General features: G+C 40.6%; 1 protein-coding gene across 2 annotated transcripts; it reads left to right on the forward strand.

Moving 5' to 3' along the window:
- Positions 1-1,910: 1,910 nt before the first annotated feature.
- LOC136858429 (polyubiquitin-A) lies at positions 1,911-23,786 on the forward strand. Of its 2 annotated transcripts, XM_068225555.1 has the most exons (4): positions 1,911-2,049; positions 2,499-2,689; positions 18,807-20,032; positions 20,489-23,786. In XM_068225555.1, the coding sequence occupies exons 2-4, from the start codon at positions 2,500-2,502 to the stop codon at positions 23,639-23,641; spliced, it is 4,569 nt and encodes a 1,522-aa protein (XP_068081656.1). In that variant the 5' UTR covers positions 1,911-2,049; position 2,499; the 3' UTR covers positions 23,642-23,786. The 2 variants fall into 2 exon arrangements, with proteins under 2 accessions (XP_068081656.1, XP_066994064.2); XM_067137963.2 differs by having other exon boundaries at positions 18,807-23,786.

Genomic DNA, 23,786 nt, shown 5'->3' on the forward strand with positions numbered 1-23,786 from the left:
TTCGGTACCTTGGTGTCTCCGAAGTAGCTAATGGGACGTAAAATATTATTATTATTATTACAGTATTATTATTTAAAGCAGAGATACCGTATATATATCGAATCCTGAACCCAAAGGCTCGTTGGATCCTCAACAGATCCAGCCGTCATAGTTGGCCTAGGCGTCAATGAAGATGCGCTTTAGGGAAATTAAGAATGAAGTAATTTCGAGTTACTTTCCTCACCGAGCTAGAGTACTCACTGAAATCCATATTGACCATCGACACTGTCAGTGACACTTATAGATTGGAATAATATAATCTCCAAGATTTTCACAGCCTAAACCTAAAGACAAACAGTAGAAACTGTATAGCCTATTCGAGAGTCGAGGTTTTACATTTTATAAAAAATATTTCGGCAGTTCCGTCAATGTTCGTTGATAGTCAATGTAGACAGATTGCAAAGCAAACAACCTGGTACTGAAGTTTAATTAGATTGTACAGTAGGTATCGTGATCATAGCGACGGGACAGTCATCACTACATCTTAACGTACAGGTGTCGGGCTTCATGAGTAAATGGTTAGCGTACTGGCCTTTGGTCACAGGTGTCCCGGGTTCGATTCCCGCCAGAGTCGGGAATTTTAACCATCATTAATTTTGCTGGCACGGGTGCTGGGTGTATGTGTTGTCTTCATCATCATTTCATCCTCATCACGACGCGCAGGTCGCCTACGGGAGTCAAATCAAAAGACCTGCATCTGGCGAGCCGAACATGTCCTCGGACACTCCCGGCACTGAAAACCATACGCCATTTCATTTCAACGTACAGGTGTCTATGTTAACTGATCTTCTCTGATAGGCCTATAGCATACTATTCTTTCGTTGTCTCACTCACAGATCCCGATTCCCACAGTGGCGGTGTGGTGAATATTGCTTAAGAGGAAGTACAGCTAGGCAACCATCCTCTATATAACACTAATCAGGGGGAGAAATTGGAAGGGATCCGACACTTTGAGAAATTAAGATATCGGCCAAAGGAAGACAAGGGCCACGAAGGTCGTGAAAATGAAAGACTCCCTAGGCCTCCATACGTAATACCGTCGGGGTCGGAAAAGAACAAGAGCTGACCAAGAGAGGTCGGATAGGATAGATGAAAGCGAGGAGCCGGGCACAAGTAAGTGGAAGCAATGCCAGGACTCAGCTAAGGACCCCGTGGTCGCCAACGCACGCTGCAGAGTCTCTGGAGCCCTTTTAGTCCCCTCTTACGACAGGCAGGGGATACCGTGGGTGTTAATCTACCGACCCCACCCACAGGGGGACCCGATTCCCACCCCAAGCCCAAGGTGTAAGTTCTGATCGCATAGTCGGAGGGAGATTCGTAACAGAAATTGAATGACAAGAAACTCGATTTTTTTTTTTTCTTGTAACTAGATTGTACGGACCAAGACCAACTACACTTGTAATTGTAGTTGGTCTTGTACGGACTATATAGGCTGTTGGCACCATTTCTGAAATGAAAAGTCACGTCCTTGTGATTCGGGTTCTATGTAAAACTGCAGGTCCTATTCCCATTGCTATGATTGCGATATTAACAACCACGAAAACAATAAGCTTGTTTACTTACAATTTAACCGCATTTTTACTATATTTCGTAACAAGAAGCAATGTTAGATTAAATTTTGTTATTTCCGGAGATTGCTCTAGAAAATGCTAGTCTTTGTATCATTTCAACCAATCAAGTTCGAAGCTTGTTGCTACGTGGGTAATGGATGTCGTCATCTCATATGACTTTGAGTGTTGCCAATACTATATTGTGGAGACTCGAATTATTCGTGTGTAAGGACGGCTGTTTCTTAGTTTCTTTTGCGTGTGTTGGTTGGTCAAACTATGCGTACATCACTTAACCAATGGCAGTAATCCAACGTCTGCACTTCTCGACCAATAGGAGCCTTCTTCCTCATTCGCTTAAATATATAGGGTATCTGGGTTGGAAAGCAATCATTACGTAGCGGAGATTGGTTCAGTTCGGAACGGTGTTGTTCTTGCTGTATCTAGTCTGAATATTGTACAAGTAAGTGATTCAATTCATATTATTCTACTTCTTGAAAATGATTATATATTATATATTTACCATCGGAACATTTGTGCTTTAATATTGTAGGAATTTGATGACTTTTAGCTATTTGTAATGGGAGTTTTATGACTTGCACAACGGACTTTTCTGTCGATCTATCAGTTGAGTCTAGTGTGAACGGTTTTTTATTCTGTTGGGATGTTTTAAACCGAAGTCTAGTAGTGCAAGTGGATATTTTATGCCTTTTTTTTTTTCGAATGTGAAATGTATTTCGAGTGTTCTTCGTTTATATTCATTGGGCGCCATTTTGTTTCTTTGTGTTGCAATTTTATTTTCTCATTGTTCAGTAATCTCATACTTGTGTGTGAATTATTTACTCATTTTACTCATTTGTACTCATATTGTAACTCAAACGTCAATTAATTTCTATAATTGTTTGTGATCAGAATGCAGATCTTCGTGAAGACTTTGACGGGAAAGACTATTACATTGGAAGTCGAGGCATCCGACACTATTGAAAATGTGAAAGCGAAAATTCAAGATAAGGAAGGAATCCCTCCCGACCAACAGAGATTGATCTTCGCTGGCAAGCAGTTGGAAGATGGCAGGACGCTATCAGATTACAACATTCAGAAAGGTAAGAGTAGCGTATAAGCAGGATATTGTTCTTCCAGGGCCACGTTTAATGAAACATCTTTCACTAATATTAGTAAGAAACCAATAATATTGGTATGTAGCTAATTAGTTTAAGTCAAAATTATTAGTAGATACTCATAATATTAGTAAATTGTTTCATGGACAACGTGACTAACGAAAGTTACTCATTTCAACAAGTGTATAGACTCATACTCCATATTATTAGTGAAACCAAAGTGAGTGGTATATTAATATTAAATCGTGAAGATCAGTGAAATGGTCGACTTATTCAAATAGTGAACTAGTGTAGGTATTCAGTTTAATAAATGTTAGGGTAAGAACAGCCTGTACTGGTATGTAACAAGCATATGAATACAATGAGAGATTTACAGTAGGTTAGATTACAGAACTTTTGAATATTTGCTTGATAGGATTACCAATAGGATGTTCCTCTGCAAGGAATGAAGCATAACTCAACAGCACTTTCACATTGCACTCCACAGGTTGGTAGTGATACACAGTATGGGTATGATGTGCATAGGTATTGCTCAAATATCACTATAAAATTTGTCACAAATGGAACATAACAATTGCTTTTACACATCAAGTGAAAAATCTCTGGCAAATTAAGAAATACCGTCGTTATTTGAGAAATATGAAAACATACTTAAGGCTTGTAGACAGGACTGGTTTGTCGTATTCCGCTGCTGATGCAGTCTTTTGTTACTTTCTTGAGGTCCAGGGCTAGCACCATGGAATGGGAGTGCTATGTCTGTAGATTCTCATTCATTATCTTTGTCCATATGACTAGTGGCCAGTTCAAACTAAAAAAATGGAGGTCAACAGAAAAATGGCATGATCCTGGACCAATAAATATTTTTATTTCTGTTCGAACGAAAGTAGCTCGATCCCTGGACCAATAAATCACCAGTCCGCTGACTTTTTCTTATGTACATTGGCCATACCATTTTGTCACCTATTAAATATTGTATATCGCGATACAATTCATGAAATTTCATTGGCAAGTGAAGCAATGAAACGAAAGAACTTCAGTGAACAGATATCACACACGAAATTGTTGAAAGTGTAAGACATACGTGTGTCACTGTGAGCGCAACACCAAATGTACTTGTACAGTGGTAAAGTACATATACATAATATTCTCCAAAAATCAAATATTTCTTAATTTGGCGCAGATTTTCCACTTGATGTGTAAAAGCAATTGTGTTCCATTTGTGACAAATTTTATAGTGATATTTGGGTGACAACTAATGCGCACCATACCCTTAAGAGGAAGTACAACTAGGTAACCATCCTCTATATAACATTAAACATAGAAAAACGGAAGGGATCCGACACTTCAAAAAATGAAGGTATCTGCCAAAGAAAGAAGGGCCACGAAGGGCGTAAAAATGAAGGCTCTAGCCCTTGTAACCTAATACTGTCAGAGTTGCAAAAGAATTGAGTTGAACAAGGGAGGTCTGATGCGATAGATGAAAGTGAGGAGCCTGGCACAAGTGGAAGCAATGCGAGGAATCTGCTCAGGGCCCTGTGGCCCCTTTTAGTTGTTAAAATAGGACATGAAATTAAAAGAACAAGGTGAGTTATAGTGTGCAAAAAGCTGCTAATAGTTGGCGCTTTAACTCCATCACTTTCCGTAAACAAACTAACTCTCTTCTCTCATTTTCACTTTTATCCATTCTCATATGTATGAGTCCCAACAACAAAATTATCAAGTGAGCCTATCAAACATGGATGAATAGCGGCTTGTATTCAAGCACTAGCCTACTGTTAGGAACAAAAACAAAGAACATATGCATCAGACCGATTGTAACTTCCAGACTTAAACAATGAGTGTATTTCATTAGTGGTCTGTAAATCTTCATGAAACAATTTGGTTGACTAATAATTATTTGTAAGTGTTCTTATATTATTAGGTATTAGTTTTATGAAACGGGGCCCAGATCTAGTAGCGAAGTGGAACTTTGATTTCGATTAGTTTCCGATGGGGCTAGTTAGGGCAGCTAGTGTGGACTAAAATTAGTGTAGGTGTACGTGATCTGAAGTTTTACTTCATTCTTGGTATGTTTTTAAGATGCCTTTTTGTTTCCCTTAATTACTACTTTGGATATACCAGCTGGTATGGTGACTGGATCTTTGGTCATAAAATTTCGTGAATAGCGTGGAGAAGCCATTTGGCCTTCAAAAATTTGTTTGTGCAGAGCCTGTATATTGCCTAACTTTAAACTAATAATGAAAAAAGCTTCAAAAATATTAATACAAAAGAACCTTGTTTATCCGGCCCTCATTAACCCGGATCTCCGGTTTATAAAGATTTATTTTTACTTCTACAGTATTTCTCTTACAGTGTCGACTATTCTTGAATGTCATTTTTGCTAAAGATAGTCTAAGACAGGAATTGGAAGTAATTCGGCCACGGTCTATCAAAGGTACCGTCTCTGCATTCACCTGGAATTGAGAATGGGAAACCGTGGAAAACCATTCGCAGGAGGGCAAAAGTGGGATTCGAACAAACGCTCTTCCGAATGCAACGCGCTATCAATTCACTGGGGTATAGTGCGCATTGGTATCACCTAAATATCACTATAAAATTTGTCACAAATGGAACATATTAATTACTTTTACACATCAAGTGAAAAATCCCTGGCAAATTAAGAAATGTTTTTTGGAGAATATTAATACGTACTTTACTACTTTACAAGTACATTTGGTGTTGCGCTCACAGTGACACACGTATGTCTTTTGTCTTACACTTTGAACAATTTCGTGTGATATCTGTGTTCACTGAAGTTCATTGCTTTCGTTTCATTCTTCACTTGTCAATGACATCATTTCATGAATTGTATTGCGATATGCAATATCTAATAGGCGAAAAAATGATATGGCCAATGTACATAAGAAAAATTCAGTGGAGTAGTGATTTCGTTCGAACAGAAATAAAAATATTTATTGGTCCAGGGATCATGCTATTTTTTTTACCTCCATTTTGCTGTTTGTACTGGCCAAAGATAATGAGAATCTACAGACATAGCACTCCCATTCCACGGTGCTAGCCCTGGACCTGAATAAAGTAACAAAAGACGGCACCAGCAGCGAATGGACAAAGATAATGAGAATCCAGACATAGCCCTCCCATTCCACGGTGCTAGCCCTGGACCTGAAGAAAGTAACAAAAGACGGCACCAGCAGCGTAGTACGACATAAACCAGTCCTGTCTACGAGCCTTAAATATGTTTTCATATTTCTCAAATAACGACTGTATTTCTTAATTTGCCAGGGATTTTTCACTTGATATGTGTAAAAGCAATTATGTTCCATTTGTGACAAATTTTATAGTGATATTTGGGTGATACCTTTGCGCATCATACCCAATTCACTGATGATGAATTCAAAAATGAAACCGGTGCTCCATCAGAAGAAACAGGGACTCGTGGAGAGGCAACAATGCAGCTGGACAAACTGATGGCGTATTTAAACTCCTTGACTCCACCTGGCTGACTGTTAGTAAATTCCTTGTGATTGTGCTGCGTGCAAACGCTATACGAATGTAAAACAGAAATGCTCGCACATTATTTTAATGCGTCTTAAATGTACGAAAAGTGTTCTTATATATTTTTTGTGCAATTGAAACACAGTATTACTGTAAAAATTAATAGATTATAACATGTACTGTTTTAAGTTTTTTGTGCATTATCCGGATTTTTGATAATCCGGATCAGTTAGTTCCGGTCCCACTTCATCTGGATAAACAAGGTTCGTGTATTAGTAGAGCACACAAATTGTGCATTGATAGAATCTGCGACGTTTGGAGGTTCACTCGGTGTTCGTACAGAACTCTATAGACTTCGATGTTTTTTTTTTACACTTCACAATGTTGTAGCATGCGCTTAAATTATCAGAAAGTTCACACACACACACACACACACACTTACTTGCCTGGGTCATAAAAGGATTTTAACGTGCAAGCCCTGTGGTGGTATCCGTGTACTGCCATTGAGGTCATGAAGTGTCTGTTCCTGATTGGCGTCAGCCTATTACTTGTCCACCATTGCCTCTGTAGAGTAGAATTCTCCAGGCGTTTTCTTTACTTCCCTTCCGTACAGTAGTTGCTTCCAACTATCTATAGAGGGGAAGTGTAGTTTAAATCTCGTGTGTTTCAATTAGGGAAGTTCCTCTGGCGAGTTTTACCAATCTTGATCTTGTATATCTAGAAACGCCAAGAGTTGTGTTAGGAAGCGTGCTGTGAACGTTTTCTAGCATAAGGTTGTTCGTTGGGTTATTCCAAAGTCAAGATAGGAATTAATATGGTGTCAAATAGCCACGGCAGTCTGTCCTGTGATGGTTTCATTGCCAACATCCTGTATTGCTTAATTTTTCCCAATCAAATCACATTTTCTCAAATCCTTTATTAAGTTTATTTCATCACGTGCACTAATGCACTTCTTACGATGTTAGGAAAAGTGTTGATTTAATTTCGATTTTCATATTCTTTTATTCATTTTTTAACTCAACGTCCTCCAGCCATCTCATCCTGTATTATGCTCAGTGTAGAGCTGGCGACTACGTACAACATAGCCGGCAACGCGCGGTTTTGGCTGAGTGCCGTCATCTCGTGCTTTGTCTGAGACAGTCTTGAGTTGTTTCGCTTGCTAGTGAAAAGATATTTTTGTCTTCATAAGCGTTCTATATGTGACCGATGTACTGTGTTAATATTTTTATTGAGCTTACAATTATCGACATGCCACGACGTGGATGCAAAAACAATCCAGATACATTCTTCTGCTCTGTATGTGGAAGATTCATGCCGATGAGACAGCGGTGCGATATACGAGTTCGTGAGAAAGGTCTACTATGCCTACTTTGGTTTGAAACTTGGAGACAAGCTGTGGGCACCACAAGGCTTGTAGAACATGTATAGAACAGTTCCAGCAATGGGTGACCGGTAAGCGAACTGCATTGCCATTCGGTATTCCATTGGTGTGGCGAGAACCCCCAGACCACGGTACTTGCTACTTCTCTTCTGCGAATGTGAAGGGATTTAACAGCAGCAATGAAGGTAACACTGTGTATCCCAGCAATATTCGGTCTGCAATTTTACCTGTTCCCTCATGGCCCTGATGATAAACCAGTACCACAGTGTCCGGCACATTTACAGGATTATCCCTCTTCTGAATGTGACACAGGAATGGGGGGCACTAACTCTGACTGCAATTTCTCCCCTGAATGTGTTGAAAAAGCACAGGCGAAGAGGGAGCTTTGGTTTACTGCGACAACATTCCGGAGGTTATCTTGAAACTAAGAGCACCACAGTATGACCCTAGTGACTGGAGACTTCGCCTCCAAGCGTAGTTTGAAGTGCGTCCTTCACAATAAAAACAAACTTGCGTCCATTCCCATTGCTCATTCAGTTATTATGCCGGAAACATAAGCAAGTCTCGAAATGCTGTTGTGTAAACTGAAATACTAGGGACACAAGTGGCAAGTGTGGTGATTTTAGAGTGATAGGTTACGTCACTGGACTAAGAATGGCCACGTTGACAATGGATTGTAGGGTTGAAAACAAAACAAGAAACTTGTTCACAAGAGCAAAATAGTTGCCTCTGCTTCATATCAAACTTGGGCTTGTGAAGCAATTCGTTAAGACCCTAAATAATGAAGGTGAATGCTTTCAGTACCTGTCGTAAATTCCTGGGAATCGGTAATTAAAAAAACCAAGGAGGGTATTTTCGCAGGTCCAGATATCAGAAAACTTCTTTCTGATGCTCAGTTTGAAGACGTGTGCGCTGCAGAGCGATCGGCATGGACAGCATTCCGGATTGTGGTCAAAAACTTTCTTGGTAACACAAAGGATTCAGACTACAAACAAATGGATAGATTGCTTGTTTCTTTCCAAGATTTAGGCTGCAAAATAAGCTTGAAAGTTCGCGTTAAATTCATATCTGGACCATTTCCCTGAGAACCTGGGAATGCTGAGCAAAGAGCAAGGAGAGATTCCATCAGGATCTACAGGAGATGGAATGCAGATATGAAGAGGAATAGAACAAAAACGTGTTGGATTACTGCTGGTTACTAAATGAAGGCCAACTATTCCTTGCACAGACTTTTCTTGTACTATGGTACGACATAAATTTGAAACCATAGACTTACCATTTTCGGTATGTTATGGGGCTTAATGCGTGGTAAGTTTTGGTCTATTTGGCTGTGTTTAAAGATTTAACACAATACACTGCATACCTTTATATTATGTTCATGAGTTTACCAGTGTAAGATAGGTGAAAATGATAAGCGTTCTTTACACGTGATGATAGTAATTTTGCATGTTCGCGTGCTGCATATTTATCAAGTTTTCATTTCGAATTTGCACAAAAACCTGATATAGGGGAAAACAAGACTTCAGTTCTGGAATCAGCATGCCCAAAATATAAAAGATCACTATGTAAACCTCATGCAGTGATCAGAAAGTTTGAATTCACAGGTCATTGTAGTCTGTCAAGTTTGATGTATGACTAATTGCTGCTGTTGCTCTTCGTCTTATGTAATCTGTAGGAACGTGCAGTCACTTTCCAAAATGTCATTGGATCACAAAGCTGCGAGCTTGCGTCCGGGAGATAGCGGGTTTGAACTCCACTGTTGGCAGCCGTGAAGGTGGTTTCCTATTTTCACACCCAGCAAGTGCTGGCTGTACTTAAATTAAGGCCACGGTTGCTTTCGGCTCTGGTAAAGAAGTAAGGGACTGGAAATATTAATAATATTGCATTGAAAATTACTCGCAGGTGTTTAGGACTCCATTTTGAATATTATTAGGTCCCGAAATATTGCATTATTAATGATTTTGTGGGTAATATTGGTACTAATTGTACATAAGTAGGATGTATTCACGATAGCCATCTTTGTTTCCAGAGATGTTATGTTATAGACTGGTTACTTTGACTTTACAGCAAAGCAAGGAACTTCAGATAGGTGAGGAAAGCACGGAAGTTACAATGCAAAGATGTAATTCTCATGACAGAGCTTGGTCTACATTTTGCAAAGATAGGTTACAGCTATTATATTTTTTTCTTGCCGTGTGTGCAGTGGCGATAGAGCCTCTCAAAGGGAGTGTAACCGCCGAAGGGGGCCACTGTTCTCATGACTGAGGTTGGCCTGAATTTACAAAGATAAGTTACAGCTACTAAATTAAGAGTTGTAACATCCATGCTTTGCTCACCCATCTGAAGTTCCTTGCTTTGCTGTAAAGTCAAAGTAACCAGTCTATAACATCTCTGGAAACAGATGGCTATCATAAATATATCCTACTTCTTGTGTGCAATTATTACCAATATTAAGCACAAAATCGCTAATGCAACATTTTGGGACCTAATAATATTCAAAATGGAGTCCTAAACACATGTGGGTAATTTTCAATGCAATATTATTTCCAGTCCCCTACTTCTTTACCATTGCCTCGCTTTCTTCCCACTCCTAGGCTTTTCTTATCTCATCTTCGCTCTAAGATCTAAGGATAGAGAAAGGTCAACATATTGAATACCATTGGTTTAACCCCTATGCACCCGTAAGCGGACTGGTACGCCGGGATGAAAGGTCGCATATTGGAGACATTTGTGAAATCTGTTCGCTTTTTCCGGAACCATTTCTATTAAAATATAGATCGAGAAATCTGTATTCTGTTGACAATATGGCTGAGAAGGAAGTTGCTTACTTGCGCGAAATGCTCAGTAATAGCGAAATTCAAAGCATATTTGAGGTTTTAGGCTCTTGATTTCAGCAGTGTTGGTGAGGAACAAGTTATTAGTGATCCTGTGCATGAATGAACACGAAATATATCACCAGAGATATTTCGCGTATTAATATTGTGCGACATGGAATGCCGAATAAACTTTCTCCCGCCCCTCGATCCAATTGCGACTGCCGGATTTGAACCTACGATCTTGGTACCTGTATGTGAACACTTTACCACTGATCCTCAGACTGAATAATAATAATAATAATAATAATAATAATAATACACCGTGACATACGGCTGTAAGGTCGTATTTGGGACATAGGTTCGAATCTCATAATTCGCTTGCTCGTGATTTGTTTCCCAGGAAATGTTCGGGTCATGTCGTATTGGATTTCCTATTATTTCCTTATTTCAAAATCGGGCAAATGTTAGGCTCGTGTCATATAATTCAGGCCTAACACACACTAAAGAACTTCTGAGGTGAGAAGTTAATGAAAAATTTAAGATTTCAAAGGGATTGTTTGTTATATTTCTGTATTCTGTTTTTTGTCATGAGCAATAGTGTGGAATTTCTCAATATAAAACAGGTCCCATCATAACGCACAGTCAATCACCCACTATACTGTTTTAACCGAAAGCTTGCAATGTCCAGGTGCTAAAAAGTTGGCAAGATTCCTAGCAATGTCTTGAGCAAACAGTGGGTGGGTACACATGGGTTAATATAGTAAACATGATCATGGCTGAAGATGGCCCAATGTATGTAAGGTTGAAACTAGTACCATTTTTCGGACACTATATTAAACTAATGGTATTGAGTACGTGGACCTTTCTCTACGCTTTATTAGTGATCAATTGTAAATACAGACCGTAATGAAATTCATAACCTATAAGACCTATCTGTTGGTGTGATGTAAAGGAAATTAAAATAGACTTGCACATTTTTGTGCTTTGTTATAAAATTGCATTGTTAAATTTTGTTGTGATTGAAGATGGTTTTTTTTTTCTTGCTTTTAAAATGCTTATTCTAAATTCTGCATTTTCTAATGTGCCATTATAAGGAACTGGTTAAGGCAGTTGTCTGGTAACAGATGAAAAAAAGTAAGGTCATTAGCCAGTTTTGATGTTGGCATAGTGCAAGTAGATAAACCATGATATGAGGTATCTGAAAATGACCTAGTATGCGTTGATTATATATATATCCCAGTGGAACATTTTGGATTACCACTTTCTCTACCAGTTGTCTTAAATGAGCATTCACTTTGATTAATCGCTCTTCAGTTAGAAAGCTTCAGCTGTTTGTGATTTTGCAACGTCGTAAATTAGCATGCCAGCTTCTGATTCTCACTTCAAATACTTGTATCCTTTTAAGTGCAGAGTTACCAGTTGACTGTTTGGTACCTCAGTGCTGAGTTTTTTCATTCGTATGTAAAAAAAATTTGTAGCAGTCTCGGTTCCTAACTTATCAGTGGGGTGATTAGCTTAAAATATTTATAGATGTTGGTTGATTATAAATCTAAATGCACATGGGAAATCCTACACTTATGTTCAATATTATTTTGAGAGGAAAGAAAACTACACATATGTGCCCCTGTGGGCATTATCTTTATACAAAGTAAAGAGCCCAAAATATTTCCTAAACTCTGTAGGCAGCTAATACATGTAACTTCTTAAAGTATATGTTGATATTTTAAAATAATTTCCAAACCTGGAATAGGGTAATAGTTTTGTTTTCTACTGGTTTTTTGTGATGCCGATTTGTTAAACTATCTGCACCAACTCAAATGGGAAAATTTCTGAAAATCAGTGATTTTTGGGTCGTCGTCAAACACTACGTGGCCCTCAGAGCCCGTCACAGTTACATGAAACTCTGGTGAAAAGTAATCCGTCTGCCACGAAAATTAGCTTTTGTAATCGCTATGTTTTTCTTTCGTTTATAAGGACGCTCTGTTTCTGTTGCATACAACATTTTCGGCACACACTCGCTCTCACTTTCAAAATCGCTTAACAATTCCTTAAAATGATCATCTCCATAATCACTTTCCGCTGTAGTTAATAACTGAAAGATTCTGTTATCGGAGATAACATCGCTACAAGAGCAAATAGATTGTTGATCCGCCATGTTTGTTTACATCACAGATGAACTCCATACGTCTAAGTTGCTTCCCGAAGCTATAATCTCTGATCAGTTAGTTCTACGAAAAGCCCAACAGATGGCAGAACATGTCGGAGATCAAATTTTCACTCGAAAGTGAACCGGGAAACTCAAATAAAATTCTCGCGCACCGTCTATACAGGCGTAGCACTGGTGGACCGGCCATGTCAGCCCATCTATAGTCGATCACCCACTATACTGTTTTAACCAAAAGCTTACAACGCCCAGGAACTACACGGGAGCCAGCATAGATTTCTCCTCATCTTTGAATCGTGCTTTTTTCTTTTCTTGGGCGAGGTTGTTTGCCAGTGAGATATCCAAGCGCATTATTTGAATACTGCAAATGCACCTTCTTAGATACATTTTGGAAAGTTTTTTTTCATGGTTTTTCAAAGGTATAAACTGTGAATCAAGGTTAACTGCATGCAGTAACGGGCCCTAGAATATTTTGTAACGCGGCAAGGGTTGGTACTTCTGAATTGCGAATTGGCGGTTAATTCGAAATCAAGTAATTCGAAGTCCGATTTGTGAGCCCCAACGACTTCAAATTAACGAGGTTTTACTGTATGTAGTTAGGCGATGGACTATGGCGCGTGATAAATTCGGTTGGGTTATAAAAGCAAAATTACTTCTGGAGGACGGCAGGTGGGTTCTTACCTGTTGCAGTGAACACATCTCTCCTGCATAAAGTACTCCACTGAAGATTTAACATATTACATCCTTATCATGCTATAAAAGTAATGTTAATCTTACTGAATTTCTACCGTGGAAGCAATGCCAGGACTCTGCTAAGGGCCCCTTTAGTCGCCTCTTACGACAGGCAGATACAGTGTTATTCTACCATCCCCACCCACAGGGGATAATGTGTTTGGGTTTCAAAGATCACCCACTTATATGTAATGAACGGGAACTGAAACGGTAAATGAGTTCATTTACACATACTTGGAAATGTATTTTAGTGGTTTGGTTCCCTTTCATTTGAAATGACTCATCATTTTGATAAATCATTGGAACCAGGTTGTGGTTTTCTGTAGTGCTCTATCTTTATAAATTATATCTAAGAAATGGAAAAGTAACCCTTTGTTCCCATTTTCAACAAAAACGGGCACAATGCTGTTTGATCATACCTGCAGGATCAATCGATATTTTGGCTTATAGATCAGAATCAAACTTTCAAAATTCGTTCAAAAAACTCCAGTACATGGGCATGTTCGATCCATTAAAATTAAACTCTTTGCTAAGAATTTCATTCCTCAGGAATTTGATAATAGCACCTGAAGACTGTTGAAGAGATAGCTACTTCATTAATATTTCAGTAAGCTCAATTACCTATCTTGTAGTCTATCAAATGAACTACAGTTCATATAGTGATGAACACATAATTTAAAATACTTTTTTTTCCCCTGCATAAACTTGGGTGACAGGAAAAAGTTTTGTTTTTTCCTAAAATTAAGACGGCTCCAGGTGATCACAGATCCACCCTATTGATCTTTGTTAAAAAAAAAACCTTTCATTGGGAAAAGGCAAACTTGTTCTCTTGTCAATTTTGTCAGCGTCTTCACCATACTAGACACCAGGGTCACTGGGTAGGGAAGGGCCAGGTAGCGCCCTACCCTAGGCACTCGGTATATAATGCAAAACTTTGCGAAAAAAAATGTATGAATTGTACGTTAAAATCCTTTTAGAAGACCAGATGTGTTCATCACCAATGCCAGGGACCCACCAACCCTCCCAAAAATTTATGTACACTTTTATAACAGAACGAAAGTTTTCACGCGCCATTGACCTTTAGCTGGCCAGCTACGAGCACGGCCATTGGCCGACATCTCATTCCCATAATTTGTAACTCGCTGGTTCAGTTACCAACCTGCGCAGAATAAAAACGCAGCAAGAAACACACCAAAAAAAATATGTAATTTAGTAGCTGTAACCTATCTTTCCAAATCCAGGCCAAGCTCTGTCATGAGAACAGTGGCCCCCTTTGAGGGCCACACTGCCTTCGAGAGGCTCTTACCCATCGCCGCGGCACATACTGCCCACACGGCAAGAAAAAAAGTAATTTAGTGGTTGTAATCTAAAACAAATTTTGCAACAGTCCGCTGGACATTTCCTTAACAGTTGGCAACAATTTGGAGATCTCTGGCAGATTGTAAAGGACGCTTCTGTCGGCAATCCAGTGAACTAAAAATAAGAGAATCACCAGCTGCGGAGCTTCTGTGTACAGCTAGCGGAGTGGAGTACCTACACTAGTGCTATGCCAAGAGCCATTCAATGAACTCTTCTACCTGGTCTGGTCAAGTGAACACAATAACTAAACTTACATCGTAATGATACACCTTTTCAATATTATATTATGCGACGTTTACATTAAATTTACCTAGGAACTAGTTTCGGCCTTGGCCCATCGTATTTTATATGTTGTGGCACGTAGTTCCCCCTCCCCACAGATGTTTTTAACACTTAAGTCATTTCTGGGTGTGTACATTTGTTTTAGTTATTGGATGTGTTTGCAGTTTTGCATAAAGGCTGATGGCCATCAAAGGCCAAAACTAGTTCATAGATTGAAAGGTGGACCATTGATGTAAGTTTATAGTAGGGCCCACGAGAGTTGAAGTCTGACAGGTGAGCGGCGAAAGCTGTAACTACGAAGTACGCTGCGTTGTCATAGTTACCTCCATTTTCAGCCTACCACCCTTTCATACAGGCCGAGTGTTTAATAAAACATGTAGGCCTAGGCCTGATACAACTTCGTTTACCTTAACCGGTTCCTAAGCTCGTGTTAATAATTCCAGCATTTAAGACAGAACACGACATTATCGATATATATATATATATATATATATATATATATATATATATATAAAAGATTTCATAATCACTAACAAAATCATCAGTTTCTGACAATAACCTCAACAAATGCACATGTTAATCACAGAATATAACAACACTACCCACATTGATAGTTTTTTATTATTTAACTCAGATTGTTAACGGTACCTGTACAATTAAAAAATAATCTACGATATAATAAACACAATAGGAAGACGATACTTCATCGAGAAAAGAAATCGCTCAGAATATGAATGACAAAAGTGACTGAGAGCAAGCCAACCCACGTGGTGATAGCGTCCTAAAATGTTGCAACTCTGTTATCGTTGCCATAGCAACAGGCCGTTTTCGAGCAGCGTTAGTCAACTGTTTCTCGCCGGTGGCGCTAAACGTCAGACTTCAACTCTTGTGGGCCCTACTGTAGTTATTATTGTGATAACAATTTAATGTGGATCAAAACCATGGTAAAGTGAAGACTTCCAACAGATCCCAGTCGGTCATCTTGTTGCAAAGTGCGGCCCAAGCTAGTGTGGACGTTAAGGCTCTTCCCTCCGGACACAAGGAGCGGATATCATTTAAAGCACTGGCAATAACATGGTTATCATATTTTGTATAGATCACTTAAACATCTTGGCATTTAGACATGGGCTTTTGGGCTTATGTCGTGTCAAAACAAGTGGCTTGGTTTTGCAGAGAAAAGAGCACAGGCCGTGAAAGCATCAATATCTTCTTGGCATTTAATTTATTCTTAAGAAAAATTGTAAGTATAAAATCCAGATAAGGTACCCTAGTGCAAACCAGTATCTCAGGATATTTTAGTGTACATAGCGCATGCAATGGTCGCATTTTAGGACAGAAGGACTTAGCTAATAAACTCGACGAATAAATTTCAAGTAGCTAAGGGGCTTTTTTTGTGAAATAAAACTGTTGATTCCGGACACTATTTCGGTAGGTATTTCCTTAAATAAATCACCATGCTGATGTTTTTGTGAAATCTTTATAGTATGGGAACTTTGTGCGCATCGCCGAAAATACAGCCCCTACAAATGGCCGTAAATGATTGCCACAAGCTATTTGTACATTCAGACAGGTTTCTCAAAATATTAAGCTTATATTCAGAACAAAGTAGGCCTATTAAAATCACTTTTCTGCTAACATCAGTGTCTCGTTTAGAGTGCCTTCAAAAAAATAAATTATTTACCTTGCCTCTTCGTAGTCCGTCATAACCGGCTAGGTGATTCTCAAATCTATCTTGGTTGCTATCTAGTATTTCCTGTACTTCTATCGTTATTGTCTCGAACGCAAGCAGACCAGCTCTCTGGGCTGTTTGTTCCAGCTCCTTCACGCAGAAGTTGACTCATGCTGGCGTTCTAAGTTATGATAACATTCTTTTCCAAAACATTAGGTTTCAGTTTACCCCAGATGTATGGTGTTGATATTAGATTTGATTAGTGTAACTGCCTCTTAGGGTATAGGTTTTGGCACGGGAATATTTCTGTATGTAGCCTACTCCATAAATTTAATGTCTGTAACGTTGCTGTTCATGGATGGAAACTGAATTAGCTGCCATGAATGATTGCTTGTGTTGTCAATCACGATTACACTTCTTCAGTCCTGTGGTAGGTTGTCTAAAAGGTGGGACTTAAAAAGCAGTTTTTGAATACTTGAATAATCATTTGTTCATGGCTATCAGCTTTGTAGTCTCAAGCGTTTTAGCTGAAAAATAGACAATCCTCCACATAGCCCTCACTGCTCCCTTTCTTCACATTGTTTTAAGTGTCTTGCCAAGTTTCATCTAGATAGAAAACACCCCTCACAATGAAACTTGTGCAGGCAGTATGAATTTATATTGCCAGATTACTATTCTAGCAAATTCCATTGGTCTGTTTTCTCAGAATGTGGAAACTAAACCAAAATGCAAAGTTTTATTTGCAGCTGTCAGTAGTTCTTTAGGTTAGGATAGCCACACACCCTTTTAAATGTTCTAAGTTCTTGTATGGTTGGAGCAAAAATTAATTGTTAATAAAATATAAATTAATTATTAAAATAACATAATTCTCAAAGCTGTTGGACTGGGTGTTTCTCCTGATTTTCCTGTCAAGTTTCAAAACTGAGCAGTCTCCACAATATAACCCTTTAGTTGTCCTTCGTAACTTATTCATATGCATTACACGCCACCTTACTTCGAGCAATGTTTCAGTACCCTGTTTACAGTACTGCTTGTTTAAGGATTTATGTGCACTGATAGATGCGTTAATTTCCAAATTTGATTCCCATGGCCTCAAATTATTGCACAAAGCTATAAAATGACCCTGGACTCGTAAAGGGACTGGAAGATCAGTTCTATGCCACTCTTTGCATGCTGTTCGATATCCCTTGTCTCTCTAGAGTATTAAATCGTGTCTAATGGAGGGGCAGAAGTGGGAGTACTAATATGCTAGCTGAGGGGTCAGTGGCATTGAGTTCCAGTAACTTTCAGTAAATTATTTTAAACAGTTAGTAATGATATTAAAGCAAGATTTTTTTCTTGGGAATTGCATGTATACTTAATGTATAATTCAGATAAGGATTTTACAGGTGGGCACTGTATGTTATCGGAGAGTATTGTATGTTTATGGTGATAAAGTGAAAAATTATGTAAGATTAGTTCCTAATGAAGCAACCCTGCAAATATGTTGTATGTCTTTATTACATTTGAGTGAGAGTTTATACTGACTATCCACGATTCACTTTAGAAATCTGGTGCCCCCTTATACGACTGAGCTAGATGCCAATTTTAATCCCATTTTTGCCTGTTCCATAGTTCCCAGTTGGTCACCACCTGCAAAAGGTAAAGCTTCATTGTTGCCTTAGCAACTATTGATATTCGATTGCTTCAATTAACTAAATTATTCAGGCACTTTAGGCTTGTGTGGTGTTAGAATGGCCTTTTACCACTACAGTAATTTTAGACACCAGTGAAATATTGCAAATGAATGCCAGTGTACATGGCTTACTGTTACATTCAGTAAATTACTATAGACCTACAGTGTAACAAGTATCATACACCTACTTTTGCTCCTATATTTGGTAGAGCTGTCCTGGGGCACCAGTATTGATACTCGGTATTGTCTTTAATGATAGTCATGGACACGAGCATTAACTACTTAGTATAGAAGTTAGTACACACACACACTTGACATCTGAAAATAGAACCCTGACACCCTTTTTTTATACATCGAGAGGCTGGCACTAATAAGCTCAAAACTGCAGTTTCTTTTGTGACAGCACCATTAAGGGTAGTCTGTGATGCACATTGAAAAGTACGTTTTAGGAATCTCTCATTATAGTATTCATGTTAGTGGTGGAAGTATTTATGGTTTTAGATTTAATGTTTCTTTACTTTCTTTTCAGAATCCACACTTCACTTGGTGCTGAGACTACGTGGTGGAATGCAGATTTTTGTGAAGACTCTGACCGGCAAGACCATAACTCTGGAGGTAGAGGCATCCGACACTATTGAGAATGTGAAAGCAAAGATCCAAGACAAAGAAGGAATACCTCCAGACCAGCAGCGACTGATCTTTGCCGGCAAGCAGCTTGAAGATGGCCGTACTTTGTCAGACTACAACATTCAGAAGGAATCCACTCTCCACCTTGTACTGAGGCTTCGAGGAGGAATGCAGATTTTTGTTAAGACCCTAACTGGCAAAACAATCACCCTGGAGGTTGAGGCATCAGACACTATCGAAAATGTAAAAGCCAAGATCCAGGACAAGGAAGGAATTCCCCCAGACCAGCAGCGATTGATCTTTGCCGGCAAGCAGCTCGAGGATGGCCGTACCCTTTCAGACTACAACATTCAGAAAGAATCTACACTTCACTTGGTGTTGAGACTGCGTGGTGGAATGCAGATTTTTGTTAAGACCCTAACTGGCAAAACCATCACCCTGGAGGTCGAGGCATCAGACACTATCGAAAATGTAAAAGCCAAAATCCAGGACAAGGAAGGAATTCCCCCAGACCAGCAGCGATTGATCTTTGCCGGCAAGCAGCTCGAGGATGGCCGTACCCTTTCAGACTACAACATTCAGAAAGAATCTACACTTCACTTGGTGTTGAGGCTGCGTGGTGGAATGCAGATCTTCGTCAAGACTCTTACAGGTAAAACCATCACCCTGGAGGTAGAGGCTTCGGATACTATCGAGAATGTAAAAGCCAAGATCCAGGACAAGGAAGGAATTCCCCCAGACCAGCAGCGATTGATCTTTGCCGGCAAGCAGCTTGAGGATGGCCGTACCCTTTCAGACTACAACATTCAGAAAGAATCTACACTTCACTTGGTGTTGAGGCTGCGTGGTGGAATGCAGATTTTTGTTAAGACCCTAACTGGCAAAACCATCACCCTGGAGGTAGAGGCATCAGACACTATCGAAAATGTGAAAGCCAAAATCCAGGACAAGGAAGGAATTCCCCCAGACCAGCAGCGATTGATCTTTGCTGGCAAACAACTTGAAGATGGCCGTACCCTCTCGGACTACAACATTCAGAAAGAATCCACTCTGCATTTGGTATTGAGACTTCGTGGAGGCATGCAGATCTTCGTCAAAACTCTTACAGGCAAAACCATCACCCTGGAGGTAGAGGCATCGGACACTATCGAAAATGTAAAAGCCAAAATCCAGGACAAGGAAGGAATTCCTCCAGACCAGCAGCGATTGATCTTTGCCGGCAAGCAGCTCGAGGATGGCCGTACCCTTTCAGACTACAACATTCAGAAAGAATCTACACTTCACTTGGTGTTGAGGCTGCGTGGTGGAATGCAGATCTTCGTCAAGACTCTTACAGGTAAAACCATCACCCTGGAGGTAGAGGCTTCGGATACTATCGAGAATGTAAAAGCCAAGATCCAGGACAAGGAAGGAATTCCCCCAGACCAGCAGCGATTGATCTTTGCCGGCAAGCAGCTTGAGGATGGCCGTACCCTTTCAGACTACAACATTCAGAAAGAATCTACACTTCACTTGGTGTTGAGGCTGCGTGGTGGAATGCAGATTTTTGTTAAGACCCTAACTGGCAAAACCATCACCCTGGAGGTCGAGGCATCAGACACTATCGAAAATGTAAAAGCCAAAATCCAGGACAAGGAAGGAATTCCCCCAGACCAGCAGCGATTGATCTTTGCCGGCAAGCAGCTCGAGGATGGCCGTACCCTTTCAGACTACAACATTCAGAAAGAATCTACACTTCACTTGGTGTTGAGGCTGCGTGGTGGAATGCAGATCTTCGTCAAGACTCTTACAGGTAAAACCATCACCCTGGAGGTAGAGGCTTCGGATACTATCGAGAATGTAAAAGCCAAGATCCAGGACAAGGAAGGAATTCCCCCAGACCAGCAGCGATTGATCTTTGCCGGCAAGCAGCTTGAGGATGGCCGTACCCTTTCAGACTACAACATTCAGAAAGAATCCACTCTGCATTTGGTATTGCGACTTCGTGGAGGCATGCAGATCTTCGTCAAAACTCTTACAGGCAAAACCATCACCCTAGAGGTAGAGGCATCGGACACTATCGAAAATGTAAAAGCCAAAATCCAGGACAAGGAAGGAATTCCTCCAGACCAGCAGCGATTGATCTTTGCTGGCAAACAGCTTGAAGATGGCCGTACCCTCTCGGACTACAACATTCAGAAAGAATCCACTCTGCATTTGGTATTGCGACTTCGTGGAGGCATGCAGATCTTCGTCAAAACTCTTACAGGCAAAACCATCACCCTGGAGGTAGAGGCATCAGACACTATCGAAAATGTAAAAGCCAAAATCCAGGACAAAGAAGGAATTCCCCCAGACCAGCAGCGATTGATCTTTGCCGGCAAGCAGCTTGAGGATGGCCGTACCCTTTCAGACTACAACATTCAGAAAGAATCTACACTTCACTTGGTGTTGAGGCTGCGTGGTGGAATGCAGATTTTTGTTAAGACCCTAACTGGCAAAACCATCACCCTGGAGGTAGAGGCATCAGACACTATCGAAAATGTGAAAGCCAAAATCCAGGACAAGGAAGGAATTCCCCCAGACCAGCAGCGATTGATCTTTGCTGGCAAACAACTTGAAGATGGCCGTACCCTCTCGGACTACAACATTCAGAAAGAATCCACTCTGCATTTGGTATTGAGACTTCGTGGAGGCATGCAGATCTTCGTCAAAACTCTTACAGGCAAAACCATCACCCTGGAGGTAGAGGCATCGGACACTATCGAAAATGTAAAAGCCAAAATCCAGGACAAGGAAGGAATTCCTCCAGACCAGCAGCGATTGATCTTTGCCGGCAAACAGCTCGAGGATGGCCGTACCCTTTCAGACTACAACATTCAGAAAGAATCTACACTTCACTTGGTGTTGAGGCTGCGTGGTGGAATGCAGATTTTCGTCAAGACCCTAACTGGCAAAACCATCACCCTGGAGGTCGAGGCATCAGACACTATCGAAAATGTAAAAGCCAAAATCCAGGACAAGGAAGGAATTCCCCCAGACCAGCAGCGATTGATCTTTGCTGGCAAACAGCTTGAAGATGGCCGTACCCTCTCGGACTACAACATTCAGAAAGAATCCACTCTGCATTTGGTATTGCGACTTCGTGGAGGCATGCAGATCTTCGTCAAAACTCTTACAGGCAAAACCATCACCCTGGAGGTAGAGGCATCAGACACTATCGAAAATGTAAAAGCCAAAATCCAGGACAAGGAAGGAATTCCCCCAGACCAGCAGCGATTGATCTTTGCCGGCAAGCAGCTCGAGGATGGCCGTACCCTTTCAGACTACAACATTCAGAAAGAATCTACACTTCACTTGGTGTTGAGGCTGCGTGGTGGAATGCAGATCTTCGTCAAGACTCTTACAGGTAAAACCATCACCCTGGAGGTAGAGGCTTCGGATACTATCGAGAATGTAAAAGCCAAGATCCAGGACAAGGAAGGAATTCCCCCAGACCAGCAGCGATTGATCTTTGCCGGCAAGCAGCTTGAGGATGGCCGTACCCTCTCGGACTACAACATTCAGAAAGAATCCACTCTGCATTTGGTATTGCGACTTCGTGGAGGCATGCAGATCTTCGTCAAAACTCTTACAGGCAAAACCATCACCCTGGAGGTCGAGGCATCGGACACTATCGAAAATGTAAAAGCCAAAATCCAGGACAAGGAAGGAATTCCCCCAGACCAGCAGCGATTGATCTTTGCCGGCAAGCAGCTCGAGGATGGCCGTACCCTTTCAGACTACAACATTCAGAAAGAATCTACACTTCACTTGGTGTTGAGGCTGCGTGGTGGAATGCAGATCTTCGTCAAGACTCTTACAGGTAAAACCATCACCCTGGAGGTCGAGGCATCAGACACTATCGAAAATGTAAAAGCCAAAATCCAGGACAAGGAAGGAATTCCCCCAGACCAGCAGCGATTGATCTTTGCCGGCAAGCAGCTCGAGGATGGCCGTACCCTTTCAGACTACAACATTCAGAAAGAATCTACACTTCACTTGGTGTTGAGGCTGCGTGGTGGAATGCAGATCTTCGTCAAGACTCTTACAGGTAAAACCATCACCCTGGAGGTAGAGGCTTCGGATACTATCGAGAATGTAAAAGCCAAGATCCAGGACAAGGAAGGAATTCCCCCAGACCAGCAGCGATTGATCTTTGCCGGCAAGCAGCTCGAGGATGGCCGTACCCTTTCAGACTACAACATTCAGAAAGAATCTACACTTCACTTGGTGTTGAGGCTGCGTGGTGGAATGCAGATTTTTGTTAAGACCCTAACTGGCAAAACCATCACCCTGGAGGTCGAGGCATCAGACACTATCGAAAATGTAAAAGCCAAAATCCAGGACAAGGAAGGAATTCCCCCAGACCAGCAGCGATTGATCTTTGCTGGCAAACAGCTTGAAGATGGCCGTACCCTCTCGGACTACAACATTCAGAAAGAATCCACTCTGCATTTGGTATTGCGACTTCGTGGAGGCATGCAGATCTTCGTCAAAACTCTTACAGGCAAAACCATCACCCTGGAGGTCGAGGCTTCGGATACTATCGAGAATGTAAAAGCCAAGATCCAAGACAAGGAAGGAATTCCCCCTGACCAGCAGAGACTGATCTTCGCCGGCAAGCAGCTCGAGGATGGCCGTACTCTGTCAGATTATAACATCCAAAAGGAGAGCACATTGCACTTGGTACTTCGCCTACGTGGTGGGAGTTTATGAGGACTGATTATCTGATAGTGCTAAGATGGGAAATGCATTTATATTAAAATTTCAGTTGATATCAATTGTATGAATTTTATAGAAATTCATGTTCCTATTTTTACTACCATTTTTCGGCTTGTAAATAAAGTAGTGAAGTTGCAAA

This window comes from Anabrus simplex, chromosome 1 (genome assembly GCF_040414725.1).
Source record: "Anabrus simplex isolate iqAnaSimp1 chromosome 1, ASM4041472v1, whole genome shotgun sequence".
Taxonomy (NCBI): Eukaryota; Metazoa; Arthropoda; class Insecta; order Orthoptera; family Tettigoniidae; genus Anabrus; species Anabrus simplex.